The sequence below is a fragment of the Ostrinia furnacalis genome, unplaced genomic scaffold, assembly GCF_004193835.3.
Source record: "Ostrinia furnacalis isolate ACB-3 unplaced genomic scaffold, ASM419383v2 OfSCF0292, whole genome shotgun sequence".
Taxonomy (NCBI): domain Eukaryota; kingdom Metazoa; phylum Arthropoda; class Insecta; order Lepidoptera; family Crambidae; genus Ostrinia; species Ostrinia furnacalis.
This window is the reverse complement of record NW_021130531.1, coordinates 240,250-260,801: the sequence shown is the minus strand read 5'-3', so window position 1 is coordinate 260,801 and position 20,552 is coordinate 240,250. Positions and strand designations below refer to the sequence as shown.

General features: G+C 38.3%; 1 protein-coding gene across 7 annotated transcripts; it reads left to right on the top strand.

Annotated features, from left to right (window-relative positions):
- Positions 1–474: 474 nt before the first annotated feature.
- Positions 475–17,469, top strand: EndoA (SH3 domain containing GRB2 like, endophilin-A). Of its 7 annotated transcripts, none has more exons than XM_028312517.1 (12): positions 475–554; positions 6,011–6,079; positions 6,384–6,600; positions 7,536–7,669; positions 7,774–7,840; positions 7,992–8,048; positions 8,380–8,480; positions 8,879–8,982; positions 9,342–9,433; positions 11,603–11,698; positions 13,165–13,286; positions 13,807–17,469. In XM_028312517.1, exons 1-12 carry the CDS (start codon positions 510–512, stop codon positions 13,930–13,932), a joined length of 1,230 nt encoding a protein of 409 aa, XP_028168318.1. In that variant the 5' UTR covers positions 475–509; the 3' UTR covers positions 13,933–17,469. The 7 variants fall into 7 exon arrangements, with proteins under 7 accessions (XP_028168318.1, XP_028168309.1, XP_028168287.1 ...); XM_028312508.1 differs by having other exon boundaries at positions 11,600–11,698; XM_028312486.1 differs by lacking the exon at positions 11,603–11,698 and having other exon boundaries at positions 8,395–8,480; positions 9,342–9,619.
- The last annotated feature ends 3,083 nt before the right edge of the window (positions 17,470–20,552 follow it).

Sequence of the window (20,552 nt, the reverse complement as noted above, 5' to 3'; positions counted from 1 at the left end):
AACTCCAGAAAATAAATCTAGATTCTTTCAAAGGTTATTAGAGGATTTTCAGGAGACAAAATTAAGAATTTTATACACAATACCTAAATTAACAAAAAATCCATAGAGCCATCTGGAAACACGTGTCACGTAGATTGCACGGTAATTGGCGTAAAGCATGGCAATAATGTAAGCTATTGAAGCGTAGGCGCTACGTAAGGAAGGACCTAGTATGATTTATTGTAGGTATACATATAGATCTTTTTTATTAAAAGTAATACTAAAATAACATTTACCGTTGCTTATGCCTCCTAAGATATTGGTTTAGTAGACACGCCAATATTTATGATTCGTACGCGTAGGTCGCGAATTTAAAGTACATAAGTTACTGTGTGTGAGTGACTTTCTTATCTACACAGTTTTACCAAAAAGCTTATGCTAATTAGTTTGAAATTGAATCCTCGTTCGTAATTAAAACTGCGTCTTTCTTTTTTCCAGGTTGGAATCGTAAGCAATAAGATCGCTCAATAATGGCGTTCGCTGGACTCAAGAAACAGATCAACAAAGCTAATCAGGTGAGGACGGCGTCTTATTAAAAATATCTCTTTAAAAGAAACTTGGCTATTATAAGCGGCGGCCAACTTGAGATTAAAAAGATGGACCGGAATATTACCGCGTCCCCTCAGGCGGAGGATATCAGAAAAGTTTATTCCCAAGATTAGGTACAAAACCATTATCGACGTCAGACGTTATTTGATTTAAGATTTAAGCTCTTCAGATTCATGACAGTAGAGTCTGCACATCAGTATTAATTAAGCAAATACTGAACTCTAAATCGATGAATTTGCTAGACGAAACCGTTATTCAAATGTCTGGAGATTGAATAAGTAATATCCAACTTAATTTAGTCTGATGTCTGTGATTACCTTAACGTTTACGTGTCTAATCTACCGGGGGAATTGCGATAGACATTAACTTAGCAAAATTGCTTGCGTCAACTCAGTATTCTGGGCTGCTCCGGGTCACTAAATTACCTCAAAATAGCGCCAAGGAGCATCATAATAAAACAAACTTGTGCTTGTCACTTCTTTCTATGTAGAGTCAGAATTATACTTTCATTCTTTCTTTCTGTTAAAAATATGGAACAACGAAGCAATAGGCCAGTCAAGTAAAGTAGGCAAGCAAGCCGTATGTGTGGATAACAAAAACGTAAAATGTTGAAAGAAAAAAAAATTACAGTTTTAATTTATACTTACATAAATCTTCCGACCCTGTGCTCTGGGCAAATAGATACATTTGAAAGAAGTGAGCATACACTCAGTTGGAGGAATTTTTGTCCACTGAAACGTAGTGCTAGCTATCCATTTCTAACTCGTGAAGACAGTAATTGCTGAAGCAACGAACCTGCGTTCGGTCAGACGCCATGTTTCGGAAATTACTGGATATCAGCTCGCGCAGATTCAGCGAGCTGGAAGCCAATATGCGATGTCGCTCGCATGAAATATTTTTCAATTAAACGAATGGACATCGCAACTCCATTAAAGTTAATAGTCGCTACGTCCGCGTTTTACAGGGTCTACAACAATATTATTGAGTGCTATAACCGTTTGCGCTGCTTCGTAGGGTTTATTTCCCTTTGGTAATGCCCCGCTTCCTTTCAATGAATAGAATTCACGAAATTTCGTTTGTTAAGATCGTTTGCAGATTTTATCTCCAATTTGCTTGATGTACTTAGAGATGCTTTTGTTAATTTGAGGAGGATAATCATTTACACACTTTACACATAACACATTATCATGAGTTTATGGTTTACTGGACTATAGCATATAAACTTTATTTTAAATTATCCTGCTTTCGCCTCCGAGATTTATTTTACCATGTAGTACCCCTGTACGACAACCCAATCCGCACACAATATTCAGCGTAGTAGTATTAAAAAACAAAAGAGCGGGCAACCCCACCCCTACCACGCTGTGGGCTCGGTGTCCGAGCGGTCTCATTCCTTTGTGCGCACGCGCAACGACCGCACGCAGTATAAGAAAAATGCTTAAGTGACGTCACCAGGACGTTTTTACCGACAAAAAACGTAATTATTTTAAGTTGTGCAGTGTAGTGACGAGAATTAGACCCAACAAAAGGTTGGTTGTAACAACTATTTTGTGCAAGTGCTCGTACATTTTTATTATAAGCGTTGTGACACGACGCGTAACTTTGACCCATTTTTAGCTCCAAGTTAACGCGCGATGTTAACCAGTAGCCATTTTTTTGCTCCGAGGTAATGCGAGATGTTACCCAGTAGCCATTCTTTTGCTCCGAGGTAATGCGAGATGTTACCCAGTAGCCATTTTTTTTTCAAAATTTTATTCTACCGTTTTGTCGGCGTGATTAATATACATACCTCTACAAAATTACAGCTCCCTAGTGCCAATAGTTTCCAAGCAAAAACTCGGACAGACAGACAGCCAGACATATCGAAACTATATTAAGGGTTCCTTGTCAGGAGTAAAAAATGATATTTGTATGATGATAATGTCATTTTATTTTATACAGTCTAAACAAATCTATACTTATAATAAATCTGTAGAGAGGTCAATTCTGTACATGAAATATATTTTCAAAATAACTATCAGGGCGTGATTAGTGATCGATACTGATGCCAAAAATGCAATCAGTAAAATTTTTGTCTGTCTGTCTGTCTTTCTGTCTGTCTGTCTGTCTGTCTGTCTGTCTGTATGTTCCTTATAGAAACAAAAACTACTCGACGGATTTTAACGAAACTTGGTACAATTATTCTTCATACTCCTGGGCAGGTTATAGGATACTTAGGAATTCCCACGGGAACGGGAATTAGCGGGAAAACCCTTTCGTATGAAAAATCTAAACCGCTTAAGTTAGACGCTTGAAATTTGGCATGTAGGTACCTTAATAAACTTAAAGCTTAGTTACAACAAGGAGTTCCCGAAATTCCCACGGGAACAGGAATTAGCGGGAAAATCCTTTTGTATGAAAAATCTAAACCGCTTAAGTTAGACGCTTGAAATTTGGCATGCAGGTACCTTAGTAAACTTAAAGTTACAACAGAATATTGCAAAATTCCCACGGGAACGGGAGTTGGCGGGAAAAAACATTTGTATGTAAAAATCTAAACCGCGTAAGATAGATGAAGGGGGTAAACCGGGATCCACGCGTACGAAGTCGCGGGCGGCCGCTAGTATGATCAAACGAACTTACCAAGTGAAGTTCGATCTAAATTATCCTGTTTTCGCCGAAGAGATTTAAGGTCCCTCCCAACCCGAAGATTTCTATATCTTCTTCCCTGGAGGTAAACGTCAATGTCATCTCTTCTCTAAATATAATGAGACCGCTCGGACACCGAGCCCACAGCGTGGTAGGGGTGGGGTTGCCCGCTCTTTTGTTTTTTAATACTACTACGCTGAATATTGTGTGCGGATTGGGTTGTCGTACAGGGGTACTACATGGTAAAATAAATCTCTTCGGCGAAAACAGGATAATTTAGATCGAACTTCACTTGGTAAGTTCGTTTGATCATTCAAGTATGAGACATGATAGTTACATAAAAATCGCGCGTGTTTCCAATCTTATCTCACACTAATCGTGTACAAACATTACTCAAGATAACATCAGTGACCTAGTGATATGCAAAAAGTAATCTTAGTTAGCTGCAACCTCCGCCTTTGTCATTTGATCTTGTTTTTATATCCCGGCTGCGATCTCAGCTTCGACTTATGGCGGCGAAGCAGGTCGAGTCGTGATTGATGGGCCAGTAATGGCACATATCGATACCCCCGCCCCCACTGGACTTACCTCATTGAATAATAGACTAAGCCTGACCCAATATTGTTGGCATGTTTATTTTATGGACAGGGAAAAGGAAAATATCATGCGGATAGAGTTACGCAAAGATATTTTCGTGAATACACACTTGGTAAACTTTCATATAGGTAAACAAATAATAAATCCAAGGTTCTCCGTTAAATACTGGCTCGCCTCGTATATTAAGAATTTTGATTGATATTAATCTTAAAGGAAATAACACGGATGCCCGTGGCATATTACATTAAGGAAGGAATTCTTTGGCCTTCTTAAAATACTCAGTCGAAGGTTTATCTCTGATCGTTGTTTAGGGCAAAAACGAGGGGGAAGAAAGTTCTTAGCGAGGCTTGCTATTTTTCTTTGTTGAGAATTCCGCTGGTAATGTAAATCTTGAGGGCAATTTAACGCCTTGGTTGCATTAACTTTGTTTTAGTATTCTTATGTTTGCTGCTTCTGACATCTCTAATTAATTATATCAAGCCCTATCTAAAGTATTGTGATGTGATCAATACTTGACTAATAGACGAAGCACGGGGATTACGCGCTACGAACGGCAGCGTTCATTAATGAGTTTTGATATCAAATTTGATATTCTACGAGAGACAATCTCGGTCGAAAACCACAATAACAGCTCTTTATAAGCCTTCATCAAAACAGGTGTCAACCCTATTTTGCATTTGTTAGGCTTACGCAAACAAGGGAGACGACGTTTACGATTTAATTCCCCATAAATCCTGGCGTATAATAGGAGTTGCGTAACAATTCTCCCATCCTTGCGCTTCGGGATGCACCGACCGATGGCCAGGGGAGCGGGGGCGGGCGGCCGTGACCCCGTCCTATATCGATGTGCCCCAATTATTGTGCCCTTCGCATCTGCAGGACCCCTTCGACATTGACACTCTATTATCTCCTGCACTAGTTTCCTTCAGTTCCAAGCCGAGCAACCTTGCTCCTGTGTCTCATCGTCATATTGTCACCTTCGCTATTTTTAGAAGTGACTTACCTGCTCTTGTTGTTATCAACCTTGCTTGCGTTCTGTACTCCTGAGATAACATCACAGGCAACGGAAATCATTTATCTAGTTTTTCTCTATTCTTTGTATATGCCATTACATCCATAATTACGTTATATTGTGAGACTTTTAACCCTGAAACCATTGTTGGGTAAAAAAGTAAAAATACTCGTAGATTGTAAAAGGTAAATAAATGCTTGTATAAAGCGTGTTAAAATTCCAAAGAATTTCAACAAAGTGAGTTAACAAGTAACCTAATTTGATAAAGCGTTAATGTATTGTCTATTTCTGGCTATAATCATTATAAATAATGTTAATTCTGTACTGTTAGAACTAACTATTAACTGAAAATAACGTTATTCTTAGAATTGTAAATTAAGTACAGGTCACGTAGAGCGATAAGTTTGGCCGAGCTACGTGCCGCCGAAGGAACTTCAGTAGAATAAATCTAGTCAACTGACGACCTAGTTCCACCCAGAACACTACACTAGATAATTGAGTTTCAGAACTCGGAGAGTTTTTTCAAGTACTACATCAGTATTCGAATGAAATACTAAACTTTATTATTCTCACTTCCTCTGACTTTAAATTACGGTTTATACGAAATAATATGTCAATGCCACGGCAACGAAAATGTCTGTGAGTAAATTCTATGACTTTATAAGCCACTTCATAATTAGCAGTCATAACAACACGGTGTTAAAGATTTAATTGACAGCAATTAGCCAAGTCCCGCCCCCGTAGCATCGCAGTCGATGCGATTCATTAACAGCCACTGAAGCTTTGCCCCATTATTACGATTTAAATTTTGCGATAGGTACCTCCCCTGTGAAGCGGGGAGCAATTCGGCCAAGGTTAGGCCACGGCCCGCGCTTTTGTTCGGCGCGCGTTCCGATACTTCCGACTTGTCCTTTGTATGAACTTTTTAAATACACTCTAATGCATCGCTGTAACATTTCAGCACGACACAGCCCTTTGAGCGCTACCGCGGACTCAACTTTTTTTTATTAATTTTCATCCTCGCCATAAAATGGGAGTACACGCGCCGCATAATGGGGAAATATGTTTTACGATCTGTCTCTCAACGTGGTAATTTGTTCGTTCTAGATATTTCCCGGCAAATAAATTACTATTAAAAGAGAGAAGCACTTATGTTATGAAGGTTAATTATGTGTTTTTTTACAGTATGTCACAGAAAAGATGGGCGGTGCTGAGGGCACAAAATTGGATTTGGATTTTGTGGAAATGGAAAGAGTAAGTAACGATGTTAACTTTATTTCATAAAAATGTTACGCAAATAAACCTCTAACAAAATAAAACCCGCAACGAAATGTCGTTTGCATGATGCCTCTTACGTCATATCAGAATATAAATGGACTTGATTAAATAAGTCAACCCACCCGCCTAAGTTGTTGTATAAACGGTTTTAGATTTCAGTTTACTGTAAAAGGTATTTATTTTTTGTGAAAATTTTTGTTTAACCCGTCTATTCTTTGAATATTTTTCACGAAGTTACTGAATGGAAGCTAGTAATTTGACTCATGGTTATAATTTCCAGAAAACGGACGTAACATGTGAACTGGTAGAAGAATTACAAACGAAGACAAAAGAGTTCCTGCAGCCGAATCCTGCGGCGCGAGCGAAGATGTCTGCTGTGAAAGGCATTAGCAAGCTCAGCGGGCAAGCCAAGAGCAACACGTATCCACAGCCAGAGGGCGTGCTTGGAGACTGCATGCTGCTGTATGGAAAGAAACTCGGCGAGGACTCGATATTCTGTAAGTAACAATGCTGAAAAGGTGTTTACACGTGATAGAAGCTAGTCTCCCTATAAATTAGCAAGCTCAGCGGGCAAGCCAAGAGCAACACGTATCCACAGCCAGAGGGCGTGCTTGGAGACTGCATGCTGCTGTATGGAAAGAAGCTCGGCGAAGACTCGATATTCTGTAAGTATCAATACTGAAAAGGTGTTTACACGTGATAGAAGCTAGCCTCCCTATAAATTAGCAAGCTCAGCGGGCAGGCCAAGAGCAACACGTATCCACAGCCAGAGGGCGTGCTTGGAGACTGCATGCTGCTGTATGGAAAGAAGCTTGGCGAAGACTCGATATTCTGTAAGTAACAATGCCGCAAAAGTTTTCAGAATCCAACAGTAGCTGCCCTACTGATAAACATTAGCAAGCTCAGTGGGCAGGCCAAGAGCAACACGTATCCACAGCCAGAGGGCGTGCTTGGAGACTGCATGCTGCTGTATGGAAAGAAGCTCGGCGAAGACTCGATATTCTGTAAGTAACAATGCCGAAAAAGCTTTCAGGATCGTACATTAGCTGCTTTACTGATAAACATTAGCAAGCTCAGTGGGCAGGCCAAGAGCAACACGTATCCACAGCCAGAAAGCGTTCTTGGAGACTGCATGGAAAGAATCTCTGCGAAAACTCGATATTCTGTAAGTGACATGACGCAAAGGGTTCAAGATTAGTCGCGCGTCATAGACGCTAACCTGCTGATAAACATCAGTAAATTCAGCAGGCAGGCCAAGAGCAATATGTACCTACAGCCAAGGAAAGTTCTCGCGTCTCTTAAGGTCACACGAAGATATCCTTTTTGAGACCCAAAGCTTCTATCTACGCGATTCGTTCGACTGATAAACCTAAGTTGTTAGAAGTAAAGTGCGCTTACGCTGATATATTTTATTTTCTCGTTCTTGTTACAGCGCAATGCCTCGTCGAAATGGGAGAAGCCCTGAAGCAGATGGCCGACGTCAAATACTCATTGGATGATAATATTAAACAAAGCTTTTTGGAGCCGCTGCACCATCTTCAGACCAAAGACTTGAAGGAGGTTATGGTAAGTGGTTGGTTTGGTAATGTAAAACTTATCTTCCTCTTTTTACAGTAGGATAGTATTTTATTATTCAAAATATTATTGATTTTATTGTCCTTATCTTGTAGCATCACCGAAAGAAACTACAAGGCCGTAGACTCGATTTTGACTGCAAACGACGTAGACAAGCAAAAGGTAATCACAGTTTTATATCTCCCCCCGTTCCATTTAACATTCTATTCTAAATCAAAAGTTTTAATCTAAAATTTTACTCTATACTTCTTAGTTGCGCTTTTAAGTGTGCTAATTTGACGATTTTCTTATTTTTTTGGTACAAATCAACCAGGCCCCGGTAGGGTCAGCCCTTATATGAGTCCAAGCCCAAGTCATACACCAAGGCAGGGTACGTGGGGATATCTTGATAAATGGATCTTAATTTTTGAACGCTAGACAGCCATGATACATACACCATAGTAGGCAGCTACACGTAATTAATACTAAGCATCATTATACAAATCCTATAACAGAAACTTGTTTCTTACATGTTTGTGTTCCCGCCCTGCGCGTGCGTCGTCCTTACCTCCATCTCATTTTGCACCCGAGTATTGTTTTCTGCGTTTGGTCTGTATACTTTTGTTTTCTTTTGTTTTTCATTTTTATTCTTTTGTTTGGCTTGTCCTGTCATTTTCCACCGCCTCGCGTGCACGACGCGTCGGTGCGCACTCACACATCAGGCTCTCACATTCCAGATGATGAGATCCGACAGGCCGAGGACAAGTTCGCCGAGTCGCTGCAACTGGCCCAGATCGGGATGTTCAACCTGTTGGACAATGATGTGAGTTAACTACACACACACGTAGAAACAATTTAGCTTGAAGGTGCACATTATTACGTGTTGTGGGCGGAGCTTACCATAATATTGCAATATTTATAATGAAACTCACTCATTCACTCTGATGCGCGTGCTCCCTCATAATGTGTACCTTACTTACCTTAGATGTGTTATCGACAAGTTGCAAGTCCTATTACGAGAAGGTGAATGCTTCAGTCGTGTCGTCATATTTGAGAATAATTGTACTTAGTAGATGACTTATAATTTCTGAATGATTCTTTCTTGTAACTTCTTTGTAACTTGCCGACGACATATTTATTATACGCTAGTTTTTTAGAGAAACAACACTTGATTGTAAACTGTATGAGCATGACTTAAGTTGTAAATTACGTATTTTGTAGGTAGAGCAAGTAGCGCAGCTTAGTTTCTTCGCCGAGGGCCTATTGGAATACCATCAACAGTGCACCGAGATTCTCAAAGGGCTCGTGTCCACGCTTATGGAGAAGTAAGTAACTATTATTTATTTAATTCTAATTTATACTTTGGCATCTTTAGCTGAACGTTTGCAGCCACAACTAATTAACTCAGGGATAAAACGATCATTTATATTCAATTTCTGAAACGTCAAGTGGCAAAAATAAGAACTAATTTAATAACACATTATTGACAGTAACGTCCTCCTGTGAATGTCATGTGTGACACTACGCGCTCCTGCACACGACATATCGTCATATCTGGGACACTTTAATGAAAATCAATTTTTTTTTTATTTGTCCTTTAATAAAAAAATTAGCCTTTTTGTCTTTTCAATCTAACTACAATCAATCTTAACACTTCACGCTAAAGCCGAATTCCTTTTTCCAGGAAAGACGAGGCCGTCAACCGTCCCAAGCTGGAATTCGTGCCGAAGACACTCGCAGACCTCCACATCGAGGGCATCCACGACCTGACCAATGGTAGGCGGTACGGTTCCACCCAAAGTCTGTCCCGTCCCCGCCACCACCTCCCCCCTTCGTCCTCCGTCGGTGACCTCAGCTGCGACCCGCTTCGGGCTTGGGAAATGCCGACGCCGCCGAGACAAGCGCAGGCCTTCAGGCCGCATCCAGCGCCGAGGAATGTGAACGGACGCGACCCGTGGACAGGTGACTTCGGTTTTGTTTGCTGGTTTATTTTGTTGTTTTGGTCGGGAATTGCACTGCTAAATTGGGAGTGGGTTGGGTGTGGATAAAGATGGTTATAAAACTTTATTCTCTTATGTGAGAAGATAAGGAAATAAAAATAAGGTACAGTTTTGCAAAAATATTTACTATAAATACAGGCTATTCTTTAGTTGGAAACCTGTGGACAATAAATACTCTCGATGTTATACATCAAGGTTCATATAGATTTCTTAGCCTTTTTTTAATTTTATCGTTTAAATCTAAAATTAATGATACAATCTATTATTATATTTTTTTATTCAATATGGAACTAAAGTTTAATTCATTATGTTGTTACTTTCCGACACTATAGCGAACTTTAAATTATAACCGAATGTGCAATTTGTGATCAAAACTATTTTATGTTTATCACTCACTCATCATTCGGGCACGGCACGCTTCACACTGGTGACGGCGGTGGTGGGGTCACAACACTTTCTGTGCTTTTACACTCTTGGGGCAAGGAGTTTGGATGCGGTGGAGTTTGGGTAAAGCGGGGCTACTTTGCACCCCTTTTTACGTATCTTTTCGAATCTATCCATCCTTCTCTCTCATAGCAGGACACTAGCATGATAGATCGAAAATGTGAAAACGAGGCTACAAAGTAGACCCCCGCAGGTGTTTGTTTACAATCTCAATCAATACTGTCTATAATATATTCATAATACATTATTTTACTCTTAAATCTTACATTCACATTTCTAAACTACGGAATTCTATGTCTTCCTGTAAATAACACATATGGATAGATACACAATATACTCGGGTTTAGGTACATAATATCGGTGAAAAAGTCGGTACACATGATACATTTTTATTTTATTTTTAAGCTTCTTAAATTGTATTTAATATAGTGATATAATGTGTGCACTAAAACGAGGCGAGGTCCAATTTTGTACAGTAATTATCAGATTCTTTTTCAGGTTGCCAAGATATCCCTTCCTTTCCCAATCCCATCCTCTTTAATGACAATATTTATAGCTATGTGTATTTTCTGACATGCAAAGATACCTTGACGTGACAAAAATTATATTCTCTTAGGCTTAATTTCATTATAATATTGTCCAGTTCAGATAAAATACTTGATAAGATTCAAACTTGTAAAAAAGAAGTCATGGCAGGTTATCTTTGCTTACATAAATGTGTTATCTTGATTTTCGTCAATTGTGGAATTAATTTATTTGTATTCTGACTTCCTGTTAAATTCTTAAATGTTGATCAACAATTGATGGTAGATATTGTATCATAAATTCGCATAGATTATTTAAATGGTAAACAATGTTAATGGTTGAAGTCTGCAGTTAATAGTAATTATACCCCATTTAATGCTAATTTCATACAATGTCTACCATCGTCTGTCGAATACGTGTATTGTATAATTAATTTGTAACGACAGTTTAATTGGTGTTCTTAATACTTTCTCGTATCTTTGAGTGAGTAGAAAGTACACTTCTGGATGTTCCTATCTCTCTCTAATAATGACATGACAGAAAAACTTGATTTACATAGGGCACATGATTTTAATGTAGGCAATATTATACTGAACTGAAATAATGAATTATAGTACTGTCTTAAAAACAAGATACAGTACTGTAGAACTGCTAAAATTTCACTTATTCACAAAATAGCACAATACAATGTAATTGGAATTTGAAAGTTCTTTATTAAATATCGGCACGATTATTATCTTGTTGAGATAATTATTTTGTTTAATCGTTCACGCTGGGGTCTTGGTTATCAAATGACTGAACCAAATTCAGAAACGTCATTAGTGATGTTTGTAAAAGGGGATAACAAAAACCAATCTCATTGATGACATAATCCCGAAAAAACAAACGAAAGTGTACAATCAAAACGCGTAGTAGTTTGCGTAGCTATACAAAGTACGGTACACTCAGTTGTGGTGTTTATTTACTTACCAAGAAGGGGGCTCGCACGCCGGCACGCCGGAGCACAAGCCGCCTTCGAACCTCGAGCTGTTCCCCGGCTCGGGATCCGGGTCCATGCAGCGGTCCAACAACGGTAACACCACACGACACTAGCGCTCACTGTTGATTTATTTATACCTGATTGAACCGACACTTTTTTTATACCTAGTTGAACCGACACACAATTTATTTAGTTGACCTAAAGACTCACTCACGAACTTAAGATTCACTTGGGGATTAAATCAAAGACAGTGTTATGAAACGATATTCAAAACTCAACTAAAATTTAAGCTCAACTAAAATTTAAGCTCAAATATGGAGTCAACCAATCGTAGCACAGATTCTGAGCTTGAGTTTGAGTTTTGAGTGTTGTGAAAACAGCTTAGAGCTGTTACAAATGTATTGGGATAAATTAAATTCGTTTAATATGTTACGGACACAAGATCTGTCTACGTTGTTTTATGCACAGTTGTTATTTAACATTTATGAAACAATGGTTTAACACACACACACACATTTTCTGTCTCTTTCAGTCGTTTCTTAGTACTAACAAGTAAACACACTGAATTACTGTGCATTCTAGTGAGACTTACAAAATAAGTCTACGTATAACAGCTTTCAATACAACCATGATTTGATAAATATATTTATTTATTTATATTCATATCATATTTGTTGTACTTACTGGTCACATTACAAACACCTACATAATATTAACACATTTCATTACACATACATTGTAGAAGTTTCCAGACTTTCCTTGAGTTTTTGTGTGTTTTTTGAGTTTAGTTTTATGACTTGGTAGTGTTTTGTCATTTCGTTTCGTCAGTGATTTAAATCCATGGTGTTATAGTAGGTTACTAGACGCACCATATTATTCGTCGAATGGTCACTTATATCGCATGTCAATGTTGTAAAAGAAACCGTGTGTCGTTTATGTTGTCTTCATCTAGCTTAGCATGTGGCGTATCATTTTACCAGCTTTTACGTCAGTTACACTCAGTTTTGTGGTCAATATCACGACATTCGTAAATCAGTATCGTTTTAAATATCACTAGTTGGGTTGTGAAAGTTCTTTAACTCTTACTCTCTACCTGACTTGCTAATAAATCTAAATAACTAAAAATATCATTCATCTAGGAATATATTAGCTAAAATTCAATTAAACAATTTCAATATTAACTATTCATATTCGTAACAAAGCTTTCATAATCCAAGGAACATTCATTCTGTAGTAACCATCTTAAACGGAAATTTTAGTTGACTTATCAATATCGCAGTTAGCCATCTAGTTAAAATAATACAATTAGAATATTTGACCTCTTAAAATGACAATATTTAATTATTGCTGCACGCTATTACGGCGCACGCGCACTGGTGACTTTTGTTACCGTGACAGTATATCTATCTTTTTATCTTTAAAAAACAAGTCACCAGTGAGCGCGCACCTTTGCTCAATCAATATCATAAAAAAAGTCGTAATGTCAACTATAATTTCCCAACCATTTATCTAAACATCAATGCCACAAGTTCGGAATATTAACCCGTAAGCGTCCACAGCTTCGCCGCTGCCGTCGCCGGTTAAGTCGCCTGCGCGGACGCCCGTCGCGCCCGCCAAGGGCCCGTGTTGCACTGCACTGTACGACTTCGACCCGGAGAACCAGGGCGAGCTGGGATTCAAGGTGCGTTGGTATAAAATTACAATACATGAGCATGTTGAAGATTTAAGAGTCAAGCTTCTTCTTCCTCGGTCCCTCATTGATGAGGATCGTAACCACATTATAGTGATTCTCTACAGTCAGAGTCAAATTTAAATGGAATGAAAATGTCAATGTTGGTTTTCAAACAAAGAATAACCCTAATGGGAGGCTCGAGGAGGAGGAAGAGTGGGAAGCTTGAAATATACGCAAGTATGACGTATGCTTAGGCCGCTTTCTGACTTTTCGGCGCGGCAGCGGCACGAGATCGGCATACGCGGTACCGAAAGCTTATATTTCAATGGCGCGTTCCTGATTGGCGCGGCACAGACTCAATCAGGAACGCTCCATTGAAATATAGGCGCTCGGGCAAGCTTCATAGAGTATATTTTAGTTAGTTTGAGCATGAGTTCACGACATAAATAGCTTCTGGAGTTGATCTTAGGCTGAATGATATAGCACCTCTAGTGTAATAACTTCTAATGTTTCTATTCTTAATTTCCAGGAGAACGACGTGATCACGCTGATCAACAAAGTGGACGAGAACTGGTTCGAAGGCAGCCTCAACGGCAAGCAGGGATACTTTCCCATAAGCTACGTGCAGGTCACCGTGCCCCTGCCCAACATGTAAGCACGTATTCACTCGTCGCCCCATATGTAAGCTAGCACTCTTGTTATGGAGTATCTGAGAGTGGAATAACAAATAGTCAAACAATTCTGATTCAAGTGGCACAAATTGGAACTAATAACCAAGTCTTGATACTCTTGATAGTAGCGCCCTTTGTTGGACAACTAGAATGCCCTATTGACAGCTCATTCGAAGTTTTCAGTAAGCGCTTATAAGCAAAATGGCGATCGCTAAGTGGCGAAAAAACGCAACTTTATTACCATCAACCATAAGAAGAAGTTAGCAAGTGTTCTCGCCAGAAACAGCCGAATAATCGCCATTTTGCTTATAATTTCCATTTTACGCCAGACGCACCCAATATCTCACGCACAGATTATCCTGGGTAATATTATGTGATCACACGCAATACAGGTGAATTGCATTGGATGATGAAAGAAAAGATGTTTGTAATGTATCACAGACAATGTTCACCCTGTATACTTCGAACTACTCCGAAGTTTTTACGCAAGCTTGCTGTCGAACGATACTTGATTGACACCTTTATTTACGCAGAGTTACCTCTGCAAGGCTAGTCCGAAACGCTGTTTACGTAGTTTCGGTTCTAACTGTCATTGTCGCTCATGCTGGTATCTCGCTTTGCGTGAGAAGGATGGCAACATTCGAAACTTCGGATGACGTTTTTTCGGAGAAACGCCGCTAGTATGCGAGGGGTTAATGATTGCAAAATATTGGTTGGAAATGTTGATGTTATATTGAGATAACTATCATAGAGTTTTATGAAATGGGTACTAAGTTAAGTAAAGACCTAAAGCAACGGCCATATTTAAATATACAAATGGCAGCTCACACACCATCTAGTCATGTCACCGACTAATATTTACCTAATATCATCTCAGAATACTTCCTAAAAAGAGTGTTGCGCAGTTGTTATTATGTCACGTTACACAGTATTATGTAGTAGAACATATTATTTTATTGAATCTAGTACTACGTCAGAAGCTCAACAGCGTAATATTATTGAGTAACCTTGTCCATACGTGATGGTATTCTAAAAACGGTCTCATATTTGTTAAACTTTTCATGATTCTGTTATACTGTTCTTCTCGTCTTCCTGTTAATTTTCAAAGAATACCCTTGCTGTATCAAACGCGATGATACCCAGGTCTCCTAATGTTATACACTTTCTTCTTAAATAGACTAAAATTGTAAGTACCAAATCAATTCCTTAGATTTTAACGTGCATAGCTGGTTTAAATAATATTAGTTGTCTGAGTTAGATAAATATTACATAAATGAATCATTTGAATGATTGGGAGATTGTTCGGGTACATGTGAGTTTGTTATTGCGAATATTTTTTATTCATAAATGCATTAGTTTAATTTGTCTCATGTTGCATTTACGGCCAAACTAAGAATACCTTTACTGTAGTTAATGATTTAATTATATTAGTATGACTTTAGCGTTATATTGTAGCGTATTATTTTTATATTAATTAAATTATTTTATGACAAATGAACTTTCAAATGAGTTAATCGTTATCTCTGAATATGAAGCCATAATATCGCGATTATTAAGACATTCCGGCAAAGAAAGCTAAATTAGGTGTAATATTGAGTTAACCTCGTACCTGCCATCGTACAGCCGTGTTCACGGGCATTACTCCGTAACGTGATTTCTATATTTGCGGCTCTTTCGCTCATGACGTTATCTCGGATGTGCGAGAAAGACGTATAGACCCAAAAATGTAGTCGTTAAAGAGTAATCCCGCAGAGTGCGTGGACTCCCAATCAGCAAGACGGTTCAAAACCGGCGCTGAGTTTGTTGGAGCCACTGCACAGCTTTCCCGATTGCCTCGTTAGCTCACAACAAGCGTCGGAGGCTCGTTGCCTCAACTAGGCAGCGTCAATTCAGAAAAGTGATATTTTAAAATAAAACTTTGTAAATTAGTTAAATTAATATTACTTATTGTGAATCTATTTTTGTAGATGCGCTATCAACTTTGTAAGTATTTTCCTCCTCCGAATGATATGAGTTTTACATATTATTGTTATTTCCCATCACACTCCTAAAGCACAGGACATGTTAGGATGTATTAATGTATAACTAGTTATTAAAATGAGAATAGATTTTATAGTAATATCTTTGCGGGTATTTATTTATCTAAATGGAGAATGTATACAATGTAACGTATAATATACATGTAATAAAGTGACGAAAAGAAAAATATGTTGTTAAATCTTGCCAGAAATTCATGGCGTTTCGATGTTTGATGTATTATTATTGGCAAACTATAATAATTACATATTATAATGTCATTGTGATAACATTAGAATATCATACTGTTTTTGCAGTATCTTACCATGTATTTAAATTAAGTTTACTTTTATTTTTTTACCCAGTAACTTGTATATTTTAATTTTTAGCATAATATTGTTTTCTTTAGTCATCATTCACAGCTATCTACTTTTAATACATTTAAAGCATAATTATTAATACCAAAAAATAAATTAGCAATTTTACTACAAGGCCTCTATTCAATAGCATTGTTAAATGTCTTTTATGCACTTACGAGCTAAGATCTTAAATCGTCTTAAATCACTATAATCCTAAATGGATCTTGCAGTAATATTGAACGTAAAATATAAAATAATCATCGCCTCATTATAATAATTGTCGTATAAATAATCGGACCCCATTAATTCACATTTCTGGCATACAAAAGACAATACCTAGATCTAATGTTAGTCGTATGTAAGTTCATAAATAATTGTTCTATCTTCAAGTGTCTCTTAATGTAAGTATTTTGAGTAAATAATACATTCATCAGTGTAATGAAAACATGTTTCGATGTATTGATGTGCGATGCTGCGACACATTTGCATAGTGTTGTGTCGAGGCATCATTCTACTATTCCCTCAACAATACCTACAATTTAATCGGACTTGAACAACCTGTCTTGCACGTGCAGAAGGTATAGAGACTGTTGTTATATTTAAAATGTTCTATCGTATGGTAAAAGTTGGATGTAACTTTGACAAGTGAAGAGGACCTATTTTATAGTCGCCGTTTGGTGTGTTGAATCAATGTTGCTTTACAACGTGCGTAATATAGTATGCAGAGCCGAAGGTAGTTGGTGATGTTTGCTGTTTGGTAATTAAGTCAATTTGGCAATGCATTGAGAGGTTTTGCTCTAAAAGTCTAGTCTGTACAGCGTAATTGTTGAACAGTTGTATGTATATTTACTAATGCATACCATCCTTGAAACAGCAAGCATTATCTTACTGAATGGGGCATGCTTCTTCGTTGTCCCATGTCGAATGCCCGCGGCTCCCGATAATATTGCTATTGGTGCGAACACGTGTGTAATGGTGTAATATTATTCTTGTTCATGTTACTGTAATCTTTAAATACTGTAATTTCATAGATAAACTTGACGATTTACGAGATGTAATACAAATATTATTGATTTGTATTAAAATTTATCCCGAAACTTATTGCTCGTTTTCGCCTCCTAATAAAATGTTAACAATTTAACACTATCGTTGTTGTTTTATTTCAAATTCCTTTTAATACTACGTCGTCCTTGTGCAAACGTTGTTAATATCCATCTGCTTTAATGCTTGGCCATCTTATTTAAGTGTCTATAGTGGCGATGGCGGCCCGCATGTCGGCTTATTCCACTATTCCCCGTTGATAATCCCCGTCAACGGGGATAAGTGAATTTTTGTTCACTATTCCCCGTAAACGCTAATTGGAGCTTATAATGGGGATTAATGAACTAAAAAGTTCATTAATCCCCGTTTAATATTCCACTATGGACACCCGAATAAGATTTTCTTATGTTGAGTACACAGCGCCGCGCCCGCGTATGCAGCCAGACTGTAGCCAAGTACCTACTTAGGAGCCATACCAGCCATACTTATGCCTGTTTTCACCATCAATCCCTAATTTTTAAGTGACCCCTATGAAAACAAAATTCCTGTTATGTGTTACCACAGGGGTCACTTAAAAGTTTGGGATTGATGATGAAAACGGGCATGACTTTTTTCTTTATTTTGTTAAAAATAAGGTTGTTAGGCTTATTAGAGCAAAGTGTTTTAACTTTTTAAGACACATTCTCGTAACTCCGGGTAAGTAGACCGTGAAGAAGTGCGGAAGTCCAGTCCACGGCTAAGTACTATCTAGTATTATATTATCTGTGGTACTATTTAAAAAGACAAAGTTAGCTAGGCAAGTTCTAGATAATTACTTCGTATAAGAATTTACACAACTCATATTGATAGTTTTTAGGGGGCGTCCATAAATTACGTGAGGCTTTTAGGGGGGGGGAGGGGGTCAACAAAAACCTCACCAAATCTCACGTGGGGGAGAGGGGGGGTCTCGGGAAATATCACGTATTTTTTTCCATAAGAAATAGAGAAATAGAGTTTGCCAGAAAACTGGGTTAAATCTTAAGTAAAAAAATTGGCCAAGTGCGTGTCGTGCCACGCGCAGTGTAGGTTTCCGTAGTTGTCCGTCGTTATCACAATATATTTCAGAAGTAAGCAATTACTTCATCTAAAGTCACTTTTAATATTTTCTTCTAAGGAATTTTTATTAGGTATGAAATTTTATAATACATGAGTAAAACGACTATTAGTCTTGAACTAACTGATCTATCTTAACCGCTATAGTTTTCCTTGAAAGTTCATTAAAAGCACTATAATCTTGAATTTTTCCAGATTTATCAAGCCAACAGTTTAGTTTTTAGCGGGGGGGACGCCCTACTCGGACAAAAATTTGCACTTTAAACTTTAATATTTTGCAAACGGATCCCTAAATCGAAAAATGGTCTTAGAAAACCCNTCTGTCTGTCTTTCTGTCTGTCTGTCTGTCTGTCTGTCTGTCTGTATGTTCCTTATAGAAACAAAAACTACTCGACGGATTTTAACGAAACTTGGTACAATTATTCTTCATACTCCTGGGCAGGTTATAGTATACTTAGGAATTCCCACGGGAACGGGAATTAGCGGGAAAACCCTTTCGTATGAAAAATCTAAACCGCTTAAGTTAGACGCTTGAAATTTGGCATGTAGGTACCTTAATAAACTTAAAGCTTAGTTACAACAAGGAGTTCCCGAAATTCCCACGGGAACAGGAATTAGCGGGAAAATCCTTTTGTATGAAAAATCTAAACCGCTTAAGTTAGACGCTTGAAATTTGGCATGCAGGTACCTTAGTAAACTTAAAGTTACAACAGAATATTGCAAAATTCCCACGGGAACGGGAGTTGGCGGGAAAAAACATTTGTATGTAAAAATCTAAACCGCGTAAGATAGATGAAGGGGGTAAACCGGGATCCACGCGTACGAAGTCGCGGGCGGCCGCTAGTAAAACTAAAAATGCTTCCGTCTGCATGTGTGAATACTAAAATGCAGAATAAATGACGAAATTAAGAAAATTATAAAACAAGTTCTTTTTTATCAAAATCTATTTTGCTACATTATTAGTGATTTTGTAGAAAGGAACAATTAGACTAGGTACTTCTGTAAAAAAACAATGTGACCCTAGTACTAACACTACACGTGTTTTTCTGGATCTATTCGTAATCAATGGGCTTAGTGCGACTTTACACAATCGTCATCCGCTAGCGACTGCGTAAAAAATTACATACATTAAATGTATGATGATTACAGCGTCCCTAGCAAATACTTTCAAGAACTAAAATCTTTAACTTTATAGATCTTTTTGATGCACTCGTTAGCGACAACGTTAAAGCACACAAAAAAAATGTTTCTCAGTTATATTACTCCAAAATTATTAAATTTCGGATTTTTTTAATATCACGTGAGATTTGGGGGTGGGGGAGGGGGTCAGGCAAAATCTCACCAAATCTCACCAAGCGGGGCGGGGGGGTTGAAAAATAGCCAAAATTGTCTCACGTAATTTATGGACGCCCCCTTACTCCTGACCCACTCTTGCTGACGACGAATCTCGGTCGTGTAAATCAATATCTTTGACACGCCACACTGCAACACATACGTTGGTAATGATGTGTGGCACTTTGGTCCTTCTTACGAGAGAAAAAATAAGCACGCTCAAGCTCGAAAAATCCTCAATCAGCAACCTTGGAAAATATAAGGGCATGCTCTGATTCAACGCAGTTTTAAAGTTCATGGCCCTCGAAGTTATCTCGTCACTACTTATGCAATCGTAGAGTTGCAACGCCCAGCGGCCCACCGCGGCACCGCACCGCAAGCACCTGAACGACGCGACGGCATCCAATGATCCAAGCTGTGCACTGCTGTGTGCAGTGAGTCTTAGGCCCGGCTTTTTCCACCAAAGCTGAGACGAGAGATGTGTTTTGCTTTTGAATAACTGATCTCAGAGATTTCCGACCGAGCCGGAGAATAGATGATAAAAAGGAAATATAGGTACTGATTTGGTTATCATCATTCATCATAGGTTATACAAAAACACCTCTCTCTGCGTGCTAGTGTGGGAGCCGGGCCTTATATGGCAGCTCTCGTCTTGCTTAGGCCCAGAGGCCCGTGCGTTGTCCATGGTCCTACCAAAAGTTCTATAGAAAAAATATGGGGTTTTATACGATTTTGTACCACCAAACTAAAATTTTCCGTTCTAC